Source organism: Melospiza melodia, chromosome 2 (assembly GCF_035770615.1).
Source record: "Melospiza melodia melodia isolate bMelMel2 chromosome 2, bMelMel2.pri, whole genome shotgun sequence".
In the NCBI taxonomy this organism is placed as follows: domain Eukaryota; kingdom Metazoa; phylum Chordata; class Aves; order Passeriformes; family Passerellidae; genus Melospiza; species Melospiza melodia.
In genome coordinates, this window is record NC_086195.1 from 6252086 (window position 1) to 6273448 (window position 21363).

Sequence of the window (21363 nt, forward strand, 5' to 3'; positions counted from 1 at the left end):
CAGATCGTGCAGGTCAGGGGATGTGTGTGATCAAATAGGATCACACTTGTTCTGCCACAGGCAAACTCCAAGTGGGGTGAGTCCTTCAGTTTATTTACACACAGGTACCAGGAACACGTGTGTGTACACAAGCAAGAAATTTTATACATTGAGTTTAGTTCTGTTTTGAATTTTTACTTTCTGGTGGTTATCTGAAGAAAAGGTTGCTTCTTACTGGTTTATTACAGTATGAAAATCATTATATCCTACTAAGTATATATTTTCAGGTCATAGTTGCTACTTCTGTGTGCAAATATGATAGATTGACTCTTTTAAGTATGATTTGTCTCATTCAATTAATTTGCTCTGATCTCAGTTTTCAAGGGTCTGTACATACAAAAATAATGTATTTCTAATTAGTTAACTTTCACTTAATATTTATTTAACCTCTGGTTTGAGCAGAAATTTTTAATTAATTAAAAAAAATCTCAAAACCGGTGCTTTTAGTTAGGTTTGCACAAGGAATTAAAAGTGTGAGTATGTATTAAAAAGGATTAACAAGATATTTTTGGAACAAAATTCCCTTTATAAGCAAGGAAAGTGTTCATCATTCAGAGCATCAGAAACTGTCTCTGATGTCCTTCAGGTGTGAAGGATGACAGTCACCAACACTGGTTTTTAATTATTCGTTGGAAACAACAAATAAAAGAAATTAAATAACAATTAAAAGGGAGAAAACAGCACTTCCTTATCCACTAGAAACTATCAAGTTGTTAAAAAGGAATTATGCAAACCAAAATAAAGACACAGTTTTTTCTCTATTCCTAGAAGAGGTGATTGCTGTGAAAAGCTGCTTTTATCACCTCAGTCCTGTTTTCAGGTTGTCGTGACTAAATTCTGCAGGACTTTTAAATGCAGTTTGCCTTGAAAACAAACAACTTGGCTTAAAATGGCTTCAGCATTCTTTTTGATTATTCTACTACTAATGCTAAGCCTAGGCCTTAGCAAGCACCTTTATAAAAGGAAATGATTTGGAGTAACTGTGAGTTATTTTAAGAGTTGAATCAGGATTCAGAATTAGATGTGTTAGATTTCAATCATACATGTCTATTAAAAACAAAACTTTGGAGGAAACTGGAAACTGTGACAGAGTGGACTAATACCAGTAAGTGACTTTCATTGGAGACTTTGAAAGGTTTTTTTTAGCCTGTTTTGGACTGATGAGAAAAGGGAGAATATCAAGGTCCCTTGCAGAATTTGAGCTGTCTGTGGCTTTTTATCCTCTCTCCAAAGCATTTTATTTAATGTTTTACCAAGTGTACAGCCAAGCTAACCTGGCACCTGACTATCTCCAAGAGATGTGGCCTCCTTGTACTTTTCCATCTTTTGGTTGAAGCAGATTAACTGGCCAAAACAAACCAAAAATCCCTAATCCTGTGGAAAACCTGGCTGGGAAATCAGATGATAACTGGTGCTGGGGAGGACACAAAAGAAGGGCTGCTCATTTTGGTGGCCATCATCTGGGACATCTGAGTGTTGTAGAACTGCCCTGCCTGCAGCAGCTGTGCCTGCTCTCCATCCCTAAAGCACTGAGTGAAAACCTGATTAGTCAGTAAATCACTGCAAGGGTGCTCTGTAGTCTTAGGGTTTAAGTAGTTGGAGAGATGTGATCTGAATACTGCAGAGAAAATGAATTAATTCACAGTTATTGCCAAGATACTTTAGGAAGTAACATCCTAGGTCTGTTCATTACAGGGAGGGGAGTTGATTATGGGGTGATAATCTGGCTAGAGGCCATGTTTCCTTTTATTTGTTTGAAGAGCATGTCCAGACATCAAGGTTAAGGTCATAACAGTGTTGTCATGTTCCTGGGACTTTAAAATAAAATCCACCAAGGTTAAATAAGAACCTGGGGGAGCATAGATGCTGAGCTTAATTTGAACCTGGTCACGTTGAGGTAATCCACCATTCTGTGTACCACTAATCCAAAATTACTTTGCTTTCTGGTGAGGAAGGAACAGAAACCTTTATTAACTATTGAAATAAGAGATTTTTTTCTAAGAAGACCTGTGTGGATGTGAGCTGTGAGACACCAGAAGAGTAGAAAGGAACAACTTGTCACAGCACAGAGCTTCATCTTGTAGCCAGGTATTGGAATGAAGGTTTATCCCAGGGAAGGTACAGGCACAGGGAAAGCCTGATGTCTGGCACCAGGCACCCAAAAGGGTTTTAATCTGTGAGAAGGAGTTGCCTTCACGACAGAAAAGGGAGAGGAATGAGTCTGCCTGGAAAACGTGACTGGAAAAGCTTTGTTTGCTCACTCCCCCCTCGCAGCAAATTGCCTGAAAGAGGATCATGCACAGTGGTGCATCATTGCTGTTATCTCCAGTGTGACTCACTGAGCCATACATAGCAGCACTTCTTTTGAGGAGATTTCTTACTCAGAGCAAGCTGGATGAGGAAACAAAGACTGGCTGTCAGACTGTTAATGTCACTTTTGCATTAGAATTCCTTGCGTGACACATAAAAATGTCTAAAAATGGCTTGACTAGCAGTGCCTGTGTTAAACAGGTATTGTCAGGTTAAAAATCCTCATTAGTTTTCTACTGATTGGATGCTCTTATTTACATGTTATTTATATATTTTTGGGTGACAAGAATATCTGTTGATTGCACTAGGAAATTATTGGTTATTTCAGTATTTGGATTGCTGGTAATGCAATGTAGCAGGTGGCTTTCAGAGCATGCTTTAGGCTTTTTTTTATTCTGTGTTTGTTTCTCCCTTGTGTTGCCTAATCATACCACAAATTAATTCTCTGTGACTTCTTTCTATTCTCTTTTAGCTTTAAAGGAACTGGTTGTGACATCCAAGTATGGCTTGTAGTATTGATCCCTTTTAAGATCCCTCTCTCCTCCTTTTAGAAAAATTGGTTTTCTGGAATGCCAACAACATCATCCCTCCATATTGTGCATTAATTTAGTACCTTGTACTTCTTTTCTTGCCAAGAAATATCAGCCAAGGCTTTCTTCAAGGTTTCAGTGCTTGCAGCTGGAGCAGCCTCTCTGGCCTTATCCCCAGATGAACTCCAGCCTGAGCATCCTGAGCTGTGTTTTTCTGGTGCTGCTGCCAGTGGCATTTTTGATCCCTGTTTGTTGCTGTAGTAGAGCAGTGTGCTCTTTGTTTATGTTGCATGTTTGTTGACTCAGCTCCCAAGATTTTTGAGTATGCATGGGACAGCAAGGAGTTTTCTTTCTTTGTGATGTGGGTAATGTATTAACAAAGTTGTGTTGGTAAAAGAAATATTCCTGTGTTCTGTTACAGGTTTTGGGATTTGAAGTTGACACGGTGAACTCTGTCCAGTTTTCAAACCACACAGGTAAAATTTTACAGATTTACTCCAGTGTCCCTAAACTCACTCAGCATGGGGCTCACCTCATCCCACGGCAGTGGAGAGAACATTGGTCTTATGTAAAGATATAAACTCTTTGGGAGCCACAAACCAGTTAAAGAGGATATTGGTTTTGTGTTTTCACTCATATTTTCATGATAGAGGATGGAAATGTAATTTTCATGTTTTCATTCAAGTCTCTCAGAAGCCTGAATATGGGAGTAGGATGGATGTGGTAATGTCCATTTCTGCCCTTCAGAGTGTGAATTTCTTTTGTTAGGCAGTGATCTAATTAAGTCAGATAGTGAAATAATACAAATACAGGCATCTACACAGCCAGGCATGTGAACAAAGGAGTCTTCAAAATGGTTTTCTATGAATTATGGCTCTATGAAAGTCACAGTCACATTATCAAATCAAACATCAGAAAAACACAGAGGTAGATGCAATGTTTCCTCACTATGTGCCCATTCAGGTACTATCAAGTATCCCAAAATCTCATTTTGGTGGGAAGAAAGGCCTTAATACCTTTTGGTGTATTTTTAATTAAGCTCTAAGCCTGAATGCAATGCATTCACCTAATATGTTCAGACTTCCTAATACTCACAGTTGTAGAGGACTTGATTTTTTAAAAGAAACCTGAAATGTATGTTTATTTTAGCAATACCTTTCACCCATAAAGGAGCTCCAAGTGACTTGCTATTTTTGGATTACTGGAGACTCATGTCTTGGTGGTGGCAAGTTTGAGAGGAGAGCTACTCTATATAGAGAAAATCTATAGGTGTCTTCAGAAAATAATCTGGGAGCAAATTGGCTTTAACATCTTGGAAAAGAGCAGAAGTTTTTTCTGACAAAGAAAAAAGAAGGCAAAACTTGAGGTACTTTTTTAGTATGTCTACAGGTGCAGCTCTGTTAATAAACTACTGATTTTGAAACAGAGATCAGACTGTCCATGCAGCTTTCAAAAGGTTCTAAGATGACTGTCATGGAGGGAATTTAGTGTCACCTTGGGTAGAAAAAATTAATGTTTCAAAGCTGGCTTTAAAGCTACCTCTGCTTGTTGAGGAAGGGTAATAACAAAAAAAAAAACCAAAAAAGGTAATAATTAAACAAGGGAATGGGGCCTTTCCTGGCTTAGACAAAAATCTGCTTATTTTGCTTGTACCCTTTGGCACAGTACAAAGGTTCTCTTGTGTTTTTCAAATATACTTAGGTGTGACTTCTGTTTATTTAAAAAAATTATTTAGTTTTGAAGTTTGGGATTTTCTGTTAATTTCAATAGCTGGATAAAACTGTTGTAATCTTAAACAAAATTAAGCAATTTTTTCATGTCAGATTATTCAGTGCTTGAAATGCATGAGCACATGTTGTTTGTTGGCTTTCTGTTTCAAGATTAAATCAGCTTTATAGGGCACTGCAAGAGCTTAATAGAAGTTTTATAGACCATAAAGTGAATGTGTTTCAAGATGGGAAAATTACATTATCAGTAGGGTGACCAGGTTCTTAAAACAAAAAAGAAGATTTTAAATTTGTTTTTAATGATATCACAGCCAAGGAGAGGTTTCCAGTGTTTCATTCAAGGTTTGGCAGACAGTGGAAGGAACATTACATTTGTGGTTCCTCCTCCCACATGAAGACTGAAATGAGCATCCCAAACCCAAAACCCAAAAAATATCTCAAATATTACAAGTCTTTAAAATACTGGAACTACTCCTGATGTTTAGGAGTCTTTGTTTTGGTTTGGTTTGGTTTAGTTTTTTTTCATTGTTTAGTTTTGGTTTTGTTTTGTGGGGGTTTTTTTGTTTTCTTTTTGTTTGGTTGTTGGGGTTTTTTTTGGAGGGGTGGTTCTGGTTTTTTGTTTGTTTGTTTTTTACTGAATCTGTTAAAAAGTCCCAAAGTTTGCCACACAACCTCATGGTTTTGGGAAGCAGAGCTTGTGTCTGGCACTGTCCTGCAATACACAGGCATTGTGTGCTGGATGAATGGGTGAAGGTAACTTGGTTTTCCTATAAAAACGAAATTGTACAAGAACCATTTCTGTCATCATCATCAAAGCTGGAGGACAAATTCCTCCTTCAAAATCTAGCTGTAAGCTTTAGTTTCTGGAAGAATGCCAGAGGAGCACAGGTGGAAGAATGTGTGGGGTTTGGACATAGTATCCTTTCTTTCCTTCTTCCCCTGCTTTAAAATTTGGAATTAGCAGCAAATAAAATGCAGAGGGAATTTATGACTAACAGCCTTTGGTGAATCATTATTGCTCTTTTTTTGCCCTGTCTACAAATTAGTAAGATACCACAGGCCTCTTTCTGCTGACTCCTGCTCAGAAATTGCAGCTTTCTTTAGTCTCTGATAATCCTGAAATTTGGAAAATGGGCTTTGAATCAGTGGCCCTGAGAGAAGAGTTTGTCATGTTGCTTCGTGAGGAACTTCAGTGATTAGGGTGACTCACACTTGAGTGGCATCATGCTGCACATACAAATAAAAGAAGCTGTCATGCAGCCTATTAAGATTGTTCTCTTTATGCTATATTAATAAACCCTTTGCAGAAGCATCACCTCATATGATGTGCAAAAATAAAAACCTGGATTTATTTTTAATTGTATAATTGATATTTTTGGGGGTGTCTTTTTAATTCTTCAGTGATTTCCAGTTCTGTTTCTCATTGGTAGGTAAATTTTAAGCAATAATGTGCTTACTCTGCCATCCAAATCCTACCTTTGAAACATCTCCGGAACTAACAGCCTGGGGGTTTTTTTGGTTTCTTTTCCTTTTATTCTTGAGCACGTTTGACTTCCATTTAGTGGGTGTGCAGTAGGTGGCTGGGTTGGCTGGTAGGTCTAAGACATGAGAAATTACAATTATATCTTGATGTGATTGTGCACAGTCTGCCCACCCAGGTGATTCATTCACCCCTGTGTGTGTGCAGGGCAGAGAGAAAAGATCTCCACTTGTGCCTGACACTGATAACATTTTACTCCCACTCTGTGACCAGCTGTAAAAAATCCACTGGGGAATTTGGTACCTCATTTCTGCTTTTGTTGGAGGCCTCCTGGTGGCTGCAGATGAGTCATGTGCTCAGAGCAGGTTGTCTGCTGGAGTGTGCAATGTGAATTTTGTGACACAGCTGGGCCCAGATTCCCTGTCCATCTTAAACACTACAACTTTCTTCCTTTTTCCCATGTGAAATTCTTTGTTACTGGAGTCACTTGGAATAGTTTTGCAGGGAGCACCACAGGAAGAACTCAAACCTCAGAACAGAATGTTCTGGGTTGAAAAACAAAGGAATCTTACATGCTTTGCTATACTAAAATGGTAGCTTGTTTTTCTCTTGCTGTGTTGGTCAGTTGGGGTTTTTTTTCCCTTTCTGATATGCCTGGTAATTTAATTTTCTTTCTTCCTTGTTTTTGAAAGTAATTAAGATGATTATAAACACACTCCAAAGGGGAAAAAAAACAGAGGAAGGCAAGTATGTAAATTCATCTTGGGGGAAGTTTTAGCTGCCTCTCTTGGTTGTGGTTTTTGCTACTTTATTTATTTTTCATACCAATGTCCAATGAACCAGGACATTTCCTTGGAAACTGAATATGTTCATCATTTTAGTGACATGAGGTGTTGTATCTTACTTGTTTGTCATTGCCTTATCTGCTAAAAGCAAATAGATAGGATGTAATTGCAATAAAAGATAATAACCCAGGCAGAAGGGGTGTAAGGTTATTGAGGTGTTTATGTTCATTTGTGTGTTTAAAATTATTACAGACGTGGGAGACGAATGCAGTCTGAGCCAAGTGGGGTTTTCAAGAGCTGTGTCATGATCTGCAGTGTTCTCTCTGCTCTCTCAGACCAGCAATGAGGGGAATTGTTGGGTGGTTTTGTACCCAAAACAAGGAAGGCTCAGCTTTCTTCCTTTCTGCCTTTCCCCTTTCAAGACAGTCCCTCTTCCTGGGACCCCATCCTCCAGTTCATGAAAACCTTTTTGAACATGAGTAACTGGCTTTTTCTTCAGTCTTTCTGCTTTTTGGTGTTACATTCTGCCAGGAAAGTAGGATAAATGCAGGGTCATGAGATTTGCCCCTTCTGTTTGTCACATTACATGAAATTACCCTGGGGAAAGGACGTAGGGGTGTTCTCATCTTGCTGCCAGTTTTGATTTAGTTTGGTGAACATAATTCAGTTCCTAGTGACATCACAGTTCTCTGCAGCTCCAGTGAAGTCATTCCCTTTTATTTTTAATGTCTCAATAGCTGGGGCTTCCCTGAGAGCTTCCCTAGGGCTTTGTTTTTAACTCTGGCTGTTGTGTAGTTAGACTTCAGGTTGTATTACACATTGCCAGATAATTAAAAAGATCCTCAAGTTACCTGTGGAAGTCATTGCTGCAGAGCTCAGACAATGTGGGTAACACCAACTCCAGAGATGAGCTGGGCTGCTGCCTGAATTTGAGTTTTTGTGTTTATTTCTCTCCCTCAGTGGAGGATCAGTGTAACATGAGCCTTGTGCACTGACCATTTAAGACAGCTTGACATGGGAAGGTGAACTTTTGGTTAAGTAGGGAATTTACAGGGTCTTTGTAGAAATGGCTCCTGAAAGTATCCAGGTTGTCTGGGCCATCTGTCATAGTTATTCTTATGGCCATGTGTAAGATAAATATCAGCATTTTTTGCCTTGATTCTGGGTGAAAAGTGCCCCCAGTTTCCTTGGTGGCCCAAATGGAAGAATTCTGTTGTTGTAAATGTGGGCAACCTGATGAGGGGAGAGAATGATGCATCTGACTCCATGTTCTCAGAAAGCTAATTTATTACTTTATTATACTATATTATATTAATACTGTACTATACTAAAGAATACAGAAAAAATACTGAATGCTAAAAAGATAATAATGAAAACTCGTGACTCTTTTGAGAGTCCTGACACAGCTTGGCCCCAACTGGCCAAAGAGTCAAAACAACTCACGCCAAAATCCAATCAGGCAATCACCTGTGGGTAAATAATCTCCAAACACATTCCACCTGAGCACAACACAGGAGAAGCAAATGAGATAAGAATTGTTTTCCTTTTTTTCTGAAGCCTCTTGCTGCCTTTCAGCTTCCCAGGAGAAAAAACCCTGGGCATGTTCAGAGAATGTGAATGCCACACTCTGTTGTGTCCCTTTACTGGATTTTCAGTGCTACAGAGGCTGGGGGAGAGGAGAGGACAGATTATTTCTGTGTGATGCTGCAGGTGTGACACAACAAATACCTGCATTTGTGTTAAATAAACCAAACACTGGATTTACATGCGCTCAGGTGTTCTTCAGAACAGAAATCCCTTACTTTGTCCCTTTCTTCACAGGGACTTTGTGAGCAGCATTTTCCTGGGTGGCTGATGTGAGTCAGGCCCCCAGCCAGCTGGCAGCGAGTTGTGTTTTAGAGGCTTGGCCTTTGTGAGCTGAGGAGAGCAAAATGATCCATCTGCTCACCATACCGTGGGTCTGTTTGCACTCACAAGAAGGAAATCTGAAAAATGTGCTTATCCCAGCCTCTAGACACCTTTTGGCAGTCACTCTAATAAGTCACTTTGGAGTGATAATCAAAGCCAACAGTTTTCATCACAGAATTTTTTAACTGCAAGAGCAGAAGTGAAAACAAACAAAATACCATTGTCGTTACACAGGGGAGGTATGGGAGAGAATACCTCACTTAACCTTTCACTTTTCCTAATTCCAGTTAATAAAAAGGTAAGCCTTTTGACAAAATATGAATTTATGGAGATTTAAAGAGTTAAATTGTGGATGCCTCATCCAATATCCTGGAGGCAGCCCCATTCTTACATACGGAGGAGTGATTGGTGCACATAGATGGGCAGGCTTTGCTGACAAGGTGCAAGGTGCATTTACATTTTTCAACAAATGTTTAGATTCTGTTAAGGGAGATACTTTTTATTTTCCTTTGAATTGGCTGCCATGCACCTTGGTCCACTGTTTGCTGAAATCAGCTGAGTTTATCCCAAGTAACTTCCACCTTCCATCTGCTTCTCTCAGCTGAGCATATTTGCTTGCAATTCTTGGAGATCATTCAAGGATATATGGAGTATATGGACATTATTTATCTGTTTGTAGTGCCTTTCTGCTACTCATTTCCTCCTCCAGGATCCTCAGCACTGAAGCTGTGCTATTTTTGGAAGAAAGTCTGTCAGGTGGCCCTGTACATTTAAAGACCATCCATGGCAGTGTTCTGCTGTGGTCACTCTGTGGCACACAGGTCCCAGTGGATGCTTTATCTGATGGGTGCAGGCCTCTGTCCAGACAGATCTATAAGCCTATTAAGATTGTCATCTAACTGTCAATATTTCCTTTTTTTTATATATAGTGTAAGATAACAAAAATAGATTATACTGACACCCTCCTCCAGTGAAATCTAAAACATGTGTTTCTCCTCCTCCACACAGGAAAGGGATAACTTGCAAAAGCTCTATGGGAAACCTTGCAGGAGCTTGTGTGTTCTCAGCTTGATTTGCTGTTAAACAGACACTCTCAGACTGCAGTGTAGTCACTCCAGCTCCTTTGGGAGGCAGAGGTGCTGAGGAGAAGTTGAGCACACATCCTGTTCTGCTGACAGCAGCTTTGACTCGGCACCAGCATTTCACAGGAGGGGAGGTGAAAATCCTTCCTGTGCTGATACTGGATGTGTGGTCCCTCCATGTGTGTCATCTGTGTGATGTGAAGCAGAAGATCCATCTCTTGAGAGCTGCCCTGGTGTTTTCTTTGCAGGCTATGCCCACTGGAAGGGTCAGGTGCTGAATTCAGATGAGCTGCATGAACTCTACGAAGGGCTGAAGCTGAACAAGGTCAACCGCTACGATTATGTGCTCACAGGTAAGGAGAGCTGGTTCCCTGCAGCTCCCAGCAGGTGTAAACAGGGCTAAAGAAATTGAAAACACATATCCCTCCTTGTTGCAAGCCAAGCAATTAAAATTTCAGCTGTATATTATAATCTGAACTGGCTCAGTGCTGTTCACCTGGGAGGTTGTAACTGGGCAGGTAAATTGATCCCCTGGTATCATTTACAGACTTGTACAGGCCAGGCATGTACAGGCTCACTTCATATTTTGGGAGTGCCTCTTTTGGAACAATGCATCAGGAATGTCAGAGTATTATTTTTAAATTTATTAGGAAGACATGAGTTTAACCCTTTCTCCTAAGTCTGCAGTGCTAGCACTCTGTGGTACTGCAGTGTGATTTTATAAACATTTCTCTTGATTTTTTTTCTATCCTTGATTTTTTTTTAATTTGATCTTTAAGGCTTTGTGCTTTGGACAGTGAGCAAAGTATGAGTAGAATTGGGTCTTTGCTTTGACTGTCATATATCTTGATTTTTTGCTCTTGTTACTGTGTGACCGTGTTCACAGGGATCTTATGTTGAGGGAAGAGACAAGGATCTGACTCCATGTTTCAGAAGGCTTGATTTATTATTTTATTATATATATTACATTAAAACTATATTAAAATAATAGAAGAAAAGGTTTCATCAGAAGGCTAGCTAAGCTAAGAATAGAATCTGAAAGAATGATAACGAAGGTTTGTGGCTTGGGCCCTGTGTCCGAGCCAGCTGACTGTGATTGGCCATTAATTAGAAACATCCAACATGAGACCAATCACAGATGCACCTGTTGCATTCCACAGCAGCAGATAATCAATGTTTACATTTTGTTCCTGAGGCCTCCCAGCTTCTCAGGAGGAAAAATCCAAAGGAAAGGATTTGTCATGAAAAGATGTCTGTGACAGTTACTGTGTACGTCATCTGAGTGAATACGGTTCTGCAGTGTTTTCCTGTGCTTGCACAAAGTGTTTATAAATACAGGCAAAGAGAACTTCTTGTAGAATACTTCATAGAAAGGAGAGATTCCACATGAAGTTTTTAATAAAAATTTCTTCTCACCCAGTTCCTGCTTCTTAAAAGTAGGTTACTGATCAGATTTCACCTCAGTAAGGGCTGTGCATCTGGTTTGCATAGCAGTATCAATTTCTTACAGCAGTGAACAGGGACTTTTTAAAGGTAAGCAGAAATACATCACCAGATTTGATTGATTTCATGGCTTCTACCTGTAGGAAAGTTCTTTATACACAGGGAAAACTGGAAATTTTAAGTGCATGGGTTATAACTCCAAAGCAGTCATTCTGGGTGTGGCATGTCCAAAGAGTTACTGTCAGGGGTTTTTTGAGGAATATCTCCAAAATAAGGGAGACTGAATAGCAAATAGATTGAACTAAGGTTAAGAAATTAATTTTTGTATTAATGGGCTGTTTGCTATTGAGAAATAGATAAGCACCCTTTCTTTCCTGGAAGGAACTCACACAGAAAATATTTCCAGGAAAAGCACACTGTATTGTAGGAATTTTCAGGAGATGTAAGTGTGCAAAATATATAAATAATATTTGAATATTCTTTTAGCAGAAATGTTCCTTTTTTATTTCACTTCCAACTCTTGGAAAAGACCTCTACTCCTTTCTTATCACTGGTAAAATGGATTTAAGAGATTAAAAATGGTAGAAGGAAAATAGCAATCTTCAGCAAAAAGGAATTTGGGAGAAAAAGGGATTCTTTATTAATAAAAGTCTTGTAAAATAGGATTTTTTGTGTGTTGTTCAAGTTTGTTTTAAAATCTCTTTTGCTGCAGCCATTTTCAGTATGAACAAAAAGAAGGCATGAGTAGAAAGAGCAGTAATTTCTGAACATCTAATAACATGTTTTGTGTTTTAGTCTTCAGCTGCACTGTGGCTGAAATTAAAACCCATTTTTTTTCCATTCATGACCAAAAGTCAGATTTTTCTCTTCAAACAGACATTCACTATAGTGTACAACTACTTTGTATCTCAAACAAGCTGGATATGATTATTTAAGCACTGAAATATGATTATTTAAACACTAAAAAGCAATTTATCAGCAGGTGGGGTTTGACTGTTAATTGTCTGATGATTATAGATATCTCAGCTGAGATTAAAATTATTATCTTTAGGCCAATTATACAAAGTAACACTCCATGGACTTTTTGTGACTGTTAGCTATTTGTAGATCTTCTTGTATTTGTTTCATTTACAGTAAGACACTCAAGGGAAGAGATAAATTTCAGTTCAGTGTAACTGTTTTAAACACCTCTGTCAGTGATATACAGTATTATTTTCAGTATTATTATTTACTCAGTATTATTATTATTATTCAACTCAGTATTATTTTCCAGCCAGTCTGCCATGACAGGTTATTTTTAAAAAAATCTTTGCTTGACTCTTTTGACTGATTGTCAGCATTTCATGGATAAAATCCAGAATTTTGGCAAAGAATCTTTTCCAATTCTCTGCAGCACCCAAGAATTGATCAATTTTTCAAGTTAAAACAAAAATTCTCCAAAATCTACTTTTTTAATGTAGTTTAAAATATTTTATTAGAATGGACATTTCCAAGGACATTGAAAGATGCTGCCCTGCTAAAAATAATAGTATTAAATCAGAGAATCACAAAATATGCTGAGCTGGAAGAGACCCACAAATATTGAGTCCAGCTTATGGCCCTGCACAGCACTGTTCCCAAGAAATGAACTACAATAAATTAAAATCAAATAGATAACTCATAAATGTTGTTAGTAAAGTTAATACATAAATATATCAATTAAGGAACATCTATAACATTTAAAAACTAGTGATTAAATAAGAATATTTTGGTGCTAGCATTGTGATTGGAGCCTTGAAATACAGTAAAACTTATTTCCAGCTTATTTCACTGCTAAGCCTGAAAAATAGGAACTTTATTGGTGTTTTGGAGATTGCTCTAAAATTATCAAGGTTAAATCTCTATTGCATTAATGTGTTGGACTCTATCAGCAGGAGCACTATTAATAATAAAAAATTGCCTCAAGACAGAATATGAGAAAAGTATATGGAATTTTAAAAAATTTCGGGTTACTGCATGAAAAATAATACTGATCAAAATATAGGTTTTATTAAAAGGAATGTTGTTTCCTTCTAGCTTGACCTTTGTTCATATATGTTCAAGCATTGTGAAGTTATCTGAGCCTTCACTGTACAACATTCTCAGTAAATGGATTTTTAAGGTTATACTTGTAGTTGTGCAAGCACTTCCTGAATTTGTATTCCAACCTATTATTCCTGAGTCAACTACTGAAATAAATGCCTTTGTTCTAAAAATGCATTTATCCAAAGAATAGAAGTATGCAGCATTCCTATCCAAAACTAAAAACAGCAAAAGCGTTCAAGAAATTGGACTTCAAAAGTGTCTTTTCTTTTCTTTTCCTGAAAGGGTATACAAGAGACACATCATTTCTGGCAATGGTGGTGGATATTGTCCAGGAGTTGAAGCAACAGAATTCCAACCTCGTGTATGGTAAGGATGTGCATTATAATCCTTCCTACTCCCTCACTGAGTATGCTTATCATTTTCACATTTTAGGATGGATGGAAACACTGTTCTGATGTTACACAACACTTCTGATCTGTCTGGAGCCAGCTGGGCCTCCAGTGATGTTTCATTTCAGCTTTAGGTGGTCAGGGTGTTGGGTTTTATCTCTCTATTTGCTGCCTTTCAGTGTGGTTCTTGCATCATGCCATCCAAAGGAGAGTGTGCCTTGAGGACTGGTTGTCTGTATCCAGGAAAAAATAAAATTCCCATCCAGCTGGTGCTGATACAGAGGCTGTTCAGAGTTCAGAACAGCCACAGTTCAGCACAGAACACAGGTCAGAGGCTGTGCGGGCTGGCAGATGAAGCCTCTCCTTGGTTCCCAAGTCAGCCAGAGCAGGACAGGCTCTCCCATGTCACCCTGCCATGGTTCCTTGTCACATCCCAGAAATGTCCTGATTTGCCTCATGAGTTTCATGATTTACCTTGAACTCCAGGGTTTTTTTAGCTCTGCTCCTTTTAATATTCCCTAGGACTGTCCAGGGAGCGGGAGGCTCCAGCAGCTGTTGTCACTAAAATGTCACATCAGGCTTCAACCTGGGAGAAAAGATTTCTTCTCTTCCCTTCCTTCCTTTCCTGAGTGTTTCAGGAATAACCAGCATAGGCTTGAATTTCAGCTGATAGGACAAAGTCAGTGAGGATTTAGTGGGATAAAAAGCTGGGAATGATGGTTTGAGCTGTCATCTTCAGGCTCTGTAAACAGCATGGCCAGGAAACATCTAGAATGATTGGCAGGGTTTGCAGGGTGTTGTACTGAGCTGTGATACCCGATTTAAAATTAACAAAGCATAGGTTTTAATTAGCAAAATATAGCAGAGAAATCTCGTCTGGGTTTTGTTGCTTTTTAGCCTTTATTTACACTATTGGATTGTCAAATTCTTCATAGCCTTGTGTGAAAGCTAAAGAGTCTTTTGGAATATGAACAGAAAGAGACATCTCACTGTGCAGAGCAGGAAGGAAGTGGTCAGGTGGTGAGAGCACAACAAGGCTTCTAAGATCCTGTATGCTTAATAAATAGATTCTAACATAAAGAAAATATTATTAAAATGTGAAACAAATTGCCCTCTTTTTACTCATAGAAACTTCCTGAAATACTGACATTGATTTGATATCTTTGGATTTGTGATTCTTTTTGATCTTGCTTAAAGATCTGTTAACACAATGAACAATGTTCCTTTTTGAAGTGCAGTGCCAGGCTGTTTCCATCCTCACTGAGGACTCTTGGAGTGTGTTGTTAGTACTGCTGGTGATCCAGAACCTGTGCCAAACATGTGTTAAATATCATTACACCAAGTACTTTGGCATGAATTGTCTTCTTGTTTCATTATAATAGTTTCTTTATTTAATACACAGAGAGCATTTTGGTGTGTACATTTGGAATATATTTTTTCACACTAAAGTAAAAACAGGACTCTTTCCAGAGGTGTTATCTTCTCCCATGTTTCTCCCCTTCATACTACCATTCCAGACAACTTTTTAAGACACATGACCTACTCTTTCAAAATAGGCAGCCACCAGATACAAAATTCAGTGTGCTACAAGAGCTGTGAGAGTGTGTAAGCTTTGAGGTGCTCAATGCTGTTTTGTAGCCATCACTGTTACCTAAAATTTCTCCCTCCCACCAAGGTCTTCATAACTGTACCCTATTTCTAAACCTAAATTTTTTTTTCCAGTGTGTGATCCAGTGATGGGTGACAAGTGGAATGGAGAAGGCTCTATGGTGAGTAGTACTCTTCTGCTTGGATTCTCTGTGTAGTGAATGTTTGTGATATAAAGATGTATAAAGATTTATTATTTTTAAACAACAACAAAAAAAAGGTGCTTTGGATCCCAGCATCAAGTAAGTTAGTACTTAAATTCCTTGGTTTTGAATGAGATTGGTATCTGGAAAGAATGACAGCTGCCCAGCCCTGGGATTGTTTCTGGCTCTCTCCTGAGACAACAGACCTTGTCCACAGGAAAATATCCCCCATCCCTGGAGTTCTCTCTGGAGTTCTCTCATCACCTCTCCAGAGCTGTGTTCTGGCTGGTAGCCTGGCTGCCATTGTCAGTCATCCTGGGAACGGACACAGCCCTGGAACCTAAATTAAGATTATTTATTTCATGTGGGATCTGACAGCTGTTGGGCTCTGAGCTGGGATCAGTGACAAAAAGATCCCCTGTGCCAGTACCAGGCTGCACACTGACAAAAAAAACCATTCATTTTTAATCAAAAATTTTTGAACAAAACAGTTTGGTTTGGAGGTAAGGATATGAGTGAGCTGGGACACTGTTTCCTAATGCTGCTGAGTTACCTTGGTGAGAGAGAACTTCAAAGTTCCTCACCCAGGCATCATTTCCTTTTAATGCTGCCAGTTTAGGTCCATCTGCTTAAAAATGGTGCTTCCCATCCCCTCCAGGGAAGAAAGGGCTGATGGTGACAGTGTCCCCAGCTGGAGGATGCTGTGCCACTGTAATTGCAGAGCTTGGAGCTGTCAGGTCCCTCGGTGGCAGCTGGAGTGGTGGATGAGGGAAGGAGAGCTGCAGTCCCACATCTCAGACACTCTGAGAACTTCTGACTGTTTTTTTCTCCCCAGTATGTGCCCAAGGATCTCCTGCCAGTCTACAGGGACAAAGTTGTACCTGTTGCAGACATAATCACTCCTAACCAGTTTGAAGCTGAGTAAGTGCTTATTTATTTTTCTAGCCAAATAACTTGTGGAAAAAAGCAGGGAACATTGATACCCCTTAATTTTATTTGTCTCAATATAGTGCCTTATGTATGTATGTGTTGGGTTTTGAGTTTTAGCTGTTAGCTTTAAGTGGTGTTTTTCAGATAACCTCAATTGCTGAATGTTGAAAACAATAAAAAACCCAGGAGTTATGTGAGGAAAAGATTTTTCTTGTTTTCTTCAGTGTCTCATTTTCATGATTATTTCTTATTATCACCAGAGGCGTGTTTCTTGGACAGGTTAAAAAATACCTTCCCCATCCTTGCTCATTAGTATGAACATTTTAATTATGTGCCAGAATATCAGAACTGAAATAGTTTGGTTCCAATTCCCTCCCCCCCACAAAAAAAAATATATTCAGAATTACCACCATGGCAGCATCTCAGGGCAGCTAAGAATTTAAATGTCTCCTCATGTCCTGTCTACACAGCTGTGACTCTTTGGTCAGGAGATAAACTCTGGTGGTGCAGCACAGGCTGTGCCCTAAAGGGGAGGCAGCAGCTACATGGCAGAGGGAGAGAAAACACGTGTGAGGGGATTTTTGTGATGCAGGGATCTCTGGAGGAGACAGGGTGGGACTGGTGTGAGTGCACTGTGTGTCTGTGCACGTACAACACTGAGGTCTGCTCCAGCAGACCGTGGAGCTACAGATGGGTTTGGCCTGTTTGGTGCAGTCCCAGCTCTCCTCCTCTGAAAGGGCAAACAAGAATTCCTGCCGTTTTAACATTTCTGCTTCATTTTCAGGTTACTCACAGGCAGGAAGATTTACACAGAAAAAGATGCACTGGAGGTGAGTGGGCAAATGGTGGGGTGTGTGGCATCTCTCTGCATTCCTGCCTGCAGTGCTGCACTTTGCCTTCAACCTTGGAGTCACTTTGGCCTCTGTCCTTGCCATGTGTTTATCATTAAGGCTTGTACACTTCAGGCACAAAATATTTCCTGCTTCAGTGTCAGAATTCCAAAGAAATTTCCCAAAGGAGCTCCAGAGAAAGGGATTACAGTGGTAGTGAGTACATCTCTCTGAACTTGCTTTCTGCAGTGAAGGAGGAGTGGCAGCAGCACACATGGCAAAAAAAAAAAAAAAGTATAATATAATAATATATAGTGTATATAATATATAATAATATAATATATATAATTATCTACAAGGATAGATAATATATATTATAATAATATATATTATAATAATTATATATTATTGTATCTAATTATATATATAATATATTATTATATAAAAATATTGTATATAATGATCCACTCTGATTATATTATATTATATTATATTATATTATATTATATTATATTATATTATATTATATTATATTATATTATATTATATCATATCATATCATATCATATCATATCATATCATATCATATATCATATCATATATCATATCATATCATATATCATATATCATATCATATATCATATCATATCATATATCATATATCATATCATATCATATCATTACCCACAGAGTGCATTATTATATATAATAATCCACTCTGTGGATATTACTTGGTTGAGGTGAAAACCCCAGGGGACCCCAGGCATTAGGAACCTGTCTGGGGCTCTGCTGCCCACATTCAGCAATGCTGGGTGTGATAACAGCTTTTCCTCACCCTCCCAGATAAATCCACAGCATTGACAGCTGCTGTCATTGCCATACAGAGCTGATAGATGGCCTGCAAATATATTGCATGGAGGTGTAATGATTTGCCCTTTCACACAAAGTGAAGAAAATAAAAACCTGTAGGGCTTGGTGGTGAAGGACAAAATAGAAATCCAGTTTTATTGATGTCTTGAGAAAGGCTGAGCTCTTTGTTTTGTTGGCTACTCAAGTGCTTTCATAATGGGCTGATGTAATTCCCTCCAGTTTGGTTTTGAACTTCAAAAGAACACAAAATCTTTAAACAGGCAGCAGCTGCAGTGGCACCCTGGAGAGTATCTGGGGATCTCTCAGCCCAAATGTTTGTTGTTTTTTTGCTGTAGCAACGTCAAACACCACAGGTTGGTCACCATCCCTTCACAGCAGGAAGCAGCTACAGAGATCTCATATCTGAATTTCCTCTGCCCCCATTTCTGCATTACCCCACTATGCTGGGTGAGGATGATGAGCTGTGCTTCATGCCAGTAACAGCAACCTCAACTCACTTCTTTTCTCATCTCACCAGTGGAACCAGTCTTGAGAAGAACATAATTAGCTGGGCAGCCATTAGTTTTAAATTTGCATATTTCAGCTGCAAACCTGAGTTGCTTGTGCTAAACAGTTTTGCCAATTCGTCTTCTGACTGATTAATGCCATAGCTCTGATTTGTGATGGGCTTTAAAAAAAATCTCTCCCAAAGAGGTGGAATTATACTTAGAAATGGAAACATTTTTAAAGAAGTTGTTTGCAGGATGTTATACTTTAATCTGTCTGTATTTCCAGCTGCATGTCATATATGGGTCTGAGTAATCATTCATGCTGGAATTTGTCCCTTTTAAAGGTGGCAGGAATTCTGGCATTGATTTCCATGATTTCATGCTTGCTTTCCTTTCCCTAACAAGACCTGTGATGGCAGTAGTGTCTTCTGACATAAAATTAAGCAAGATGTAATATTAATGTGGAAAGGACTAAGTCCTGCAGCTAGAGACAGTGGAGATTAGGGTCCTGGTGAATTGTGACTGAGGAATGAAATTTAGTTTAATATTCCTGCACAGACTGATTGTGTCAGTGTGTGCTGGTGGATTTACTGCTTCTACAAAACCCCACTGATGTCTGTGCAAAGAGGTCTGACAGCTGAAGAAACTTGGAGGCTTAGACAAGAAAAAAAAGCAATAAAGTATTAAAAAATAGCAGAAATAAATCCTTATCATCCAGCTGCTCATGAGTCATAGCTAGCCTGAGAGGGTTTTTAGTTAAACTCTTCTGGGAGAATTAATATTTTATCCATGTTTTATACTGAACTCATTATTGAAGTCATTCTTTTTTCTGTGAAATCAAAATCACTTCTGTCTGTAACAACCAATTGTGATGTCAGGAGTAGAGTATTAATGAGTTTAATGAGGAACAGACAGAGTGGAAATACATCTGCAAAGGTATATAATTTACAGCTGTAGTTTGGGGTTGAAACAGAATGAGAAAAGAAGATTGAGATAGACACACTTCTGCCTCTGATTTAGGATTTTTAATTTTTGGTAACTCTAAAACTAGTAGCTAATTAAGATTTCATTACCTGGTGTTGCTGGCTTTCTAGAAAATGCTTCAAGATGCCAGATAAGTTGCAAGTGTCTGTATATTTATTCTCTTATTCTTTTGATAGTATGTTCTGAAAACATGATGCAGGCAGAAATTCTGATCACAGCTGAAACAGAGTATTTTTCCAGAGGAGCATCCAAAGATAACACAAACAGAAATGCTTGTATATTTTAACAAGTGTGTACATTTAAATGTGGCTGTTTTGATTCCCCTAGTTCAAAGTAATGCCCCTAATTCAAGTGGATTATTTGAATAGAGACTGGTGGTTTTTCTCTTTACAAAAGATGCCAAAATAAGGTGTTTGTTAAAAATCCTCAGTACTATGAATGAAAGTTTAATCCACACATATTGCAGTCACTGATTGCTGCCTTTTTGCACACGGACAGGTAATGGATATGCTCCATGCCATGGGACCAGAGACTGTGGTGATCACAAGCTCAGATCTACAGGCACCTCTGGGAAATGACTACCTGATTGCTCTGGGAAGCCACCAAAAAAGTAAGTGAAGAGCTCCTTCCTTACCTCTGCTCTCTTCTAACCTGTCTGTGCTTGAAGAAGAAATTCCATCAGGCCCATCTGCATGGAAGGAGCACAGATTCCTAAGTGAGCCCCTTGTCCTGCAGTAATAAATATCAGGAGTGGTGAGACTAGGGCTGCTCCATGAGAAAGGACAGGAGCTGAGTGTGATCATAGTCCCTGGCAGGACTCTGTCCCCACCCATGGGACCTGAATAAGGTCAGCAGGACAGGGGGGTGGTGGCAGACAGGTCCCAGTGACAGTCCAGAGTCAGGGAGGCAAGGCAGGTCTGAGATGAATCTGGAAAATTCAGTAAGTATCTCAGGGCAGCAGGGCTGTACACAGGAATATCTGCACCAGGCCTGAGCTCCATGCAGCTCCTGGGCAGAGGAGGAGGAGGAGAATGTCCTAGGCAAGGTTTTTTGGGACTCTTACAGCCCCTGGTAGTAAGGATGTAAAACAGGAACTTGGCATATTTGAATGCTTCCCTGAAAAGTCACTCTCTCCTTCCTGTTAGCAGATTGTTCCTCCCTTGATAGGTTATAAAATACCCTCCTTGATAGGTTATAAAATACCTTCCTGCTTCTTCTCTGTGTCCCCTTTTGTGCTGTCACCAGGATTCAGAGTGTTCACACAATGTTTCCACCTGGTGCTTACAGTTATGAAGGATGAAAAATGAAGGTGGTAACTCCCTCCTCCCTCTCAAATAAAGTATATACAGTATAGAAGTTGTAAATGCTGTCCCAAGCTGGCCAAATTTTGGAAGGCTTTTCCTTTTAAAAGATCTGGTACAAAGTTTACAATACTCCTTTATGTTCCAAACATTCAAATCTGATGACGATTTTTTAAAAAAAATCTTTTTAAATTCTAGTGATTGCTGTTGTATTAGTGGCTGGGTCTGTCACTTAACTGTGGATCTGTGTTGTAGCTAAAGCAGATGGTACCAGGATAACACAGAGAATTCGAGTGGAGTCTCCCAAAGTGGATGCTGTCTTTGTGGGAACAGGAGACCTGTTTGCTGCTATGCTTCTGGCATGGACACACAAGCACCCAAACAATTTGAAGGTGGGGAAGAAGTTACTCATC

The 21363-nt window shown here is 39.1% G+C and overlaps 1 protein-coding gene across 1 annotated transcript in view; it reads left to right on the forward strand.

Annotated features, from left to right (window-relative positions):
• PDXK (pyridoxal kinase) overlaps positions 1-21363 on the forward strand; it is a 47483-nt gene that overhangs the window by 15741 nt on the left and 10379 nt on the right. The window contains exons 2-9 of the mRNA XM_063181556.1: positions 3301-3355; positions 10110-10214; positions 13651-13734; positions 15480-15526; positions 16383-16468; positions 17262-17307; positions 20148-20259; positions 21206-21342. Coding sequence (XP_063037626.1) covers positions 3301-3355; positions 10110-10214; positions 13651-13734; positions 15480-15526; positions 16383-16468; positions 17262-17307; positions 20148-20259; positions 21206-21342 — 672 coding nt within the window. The remainder of the gene's footprint in view (positions 1-3300; positions 3356-10109; positions 10215-13650; positions 13735-15479; positions 15527-16382; positions 16469-17261; positions 17308-20147; positions 20260-21205; positions 21343-21363) is intronic.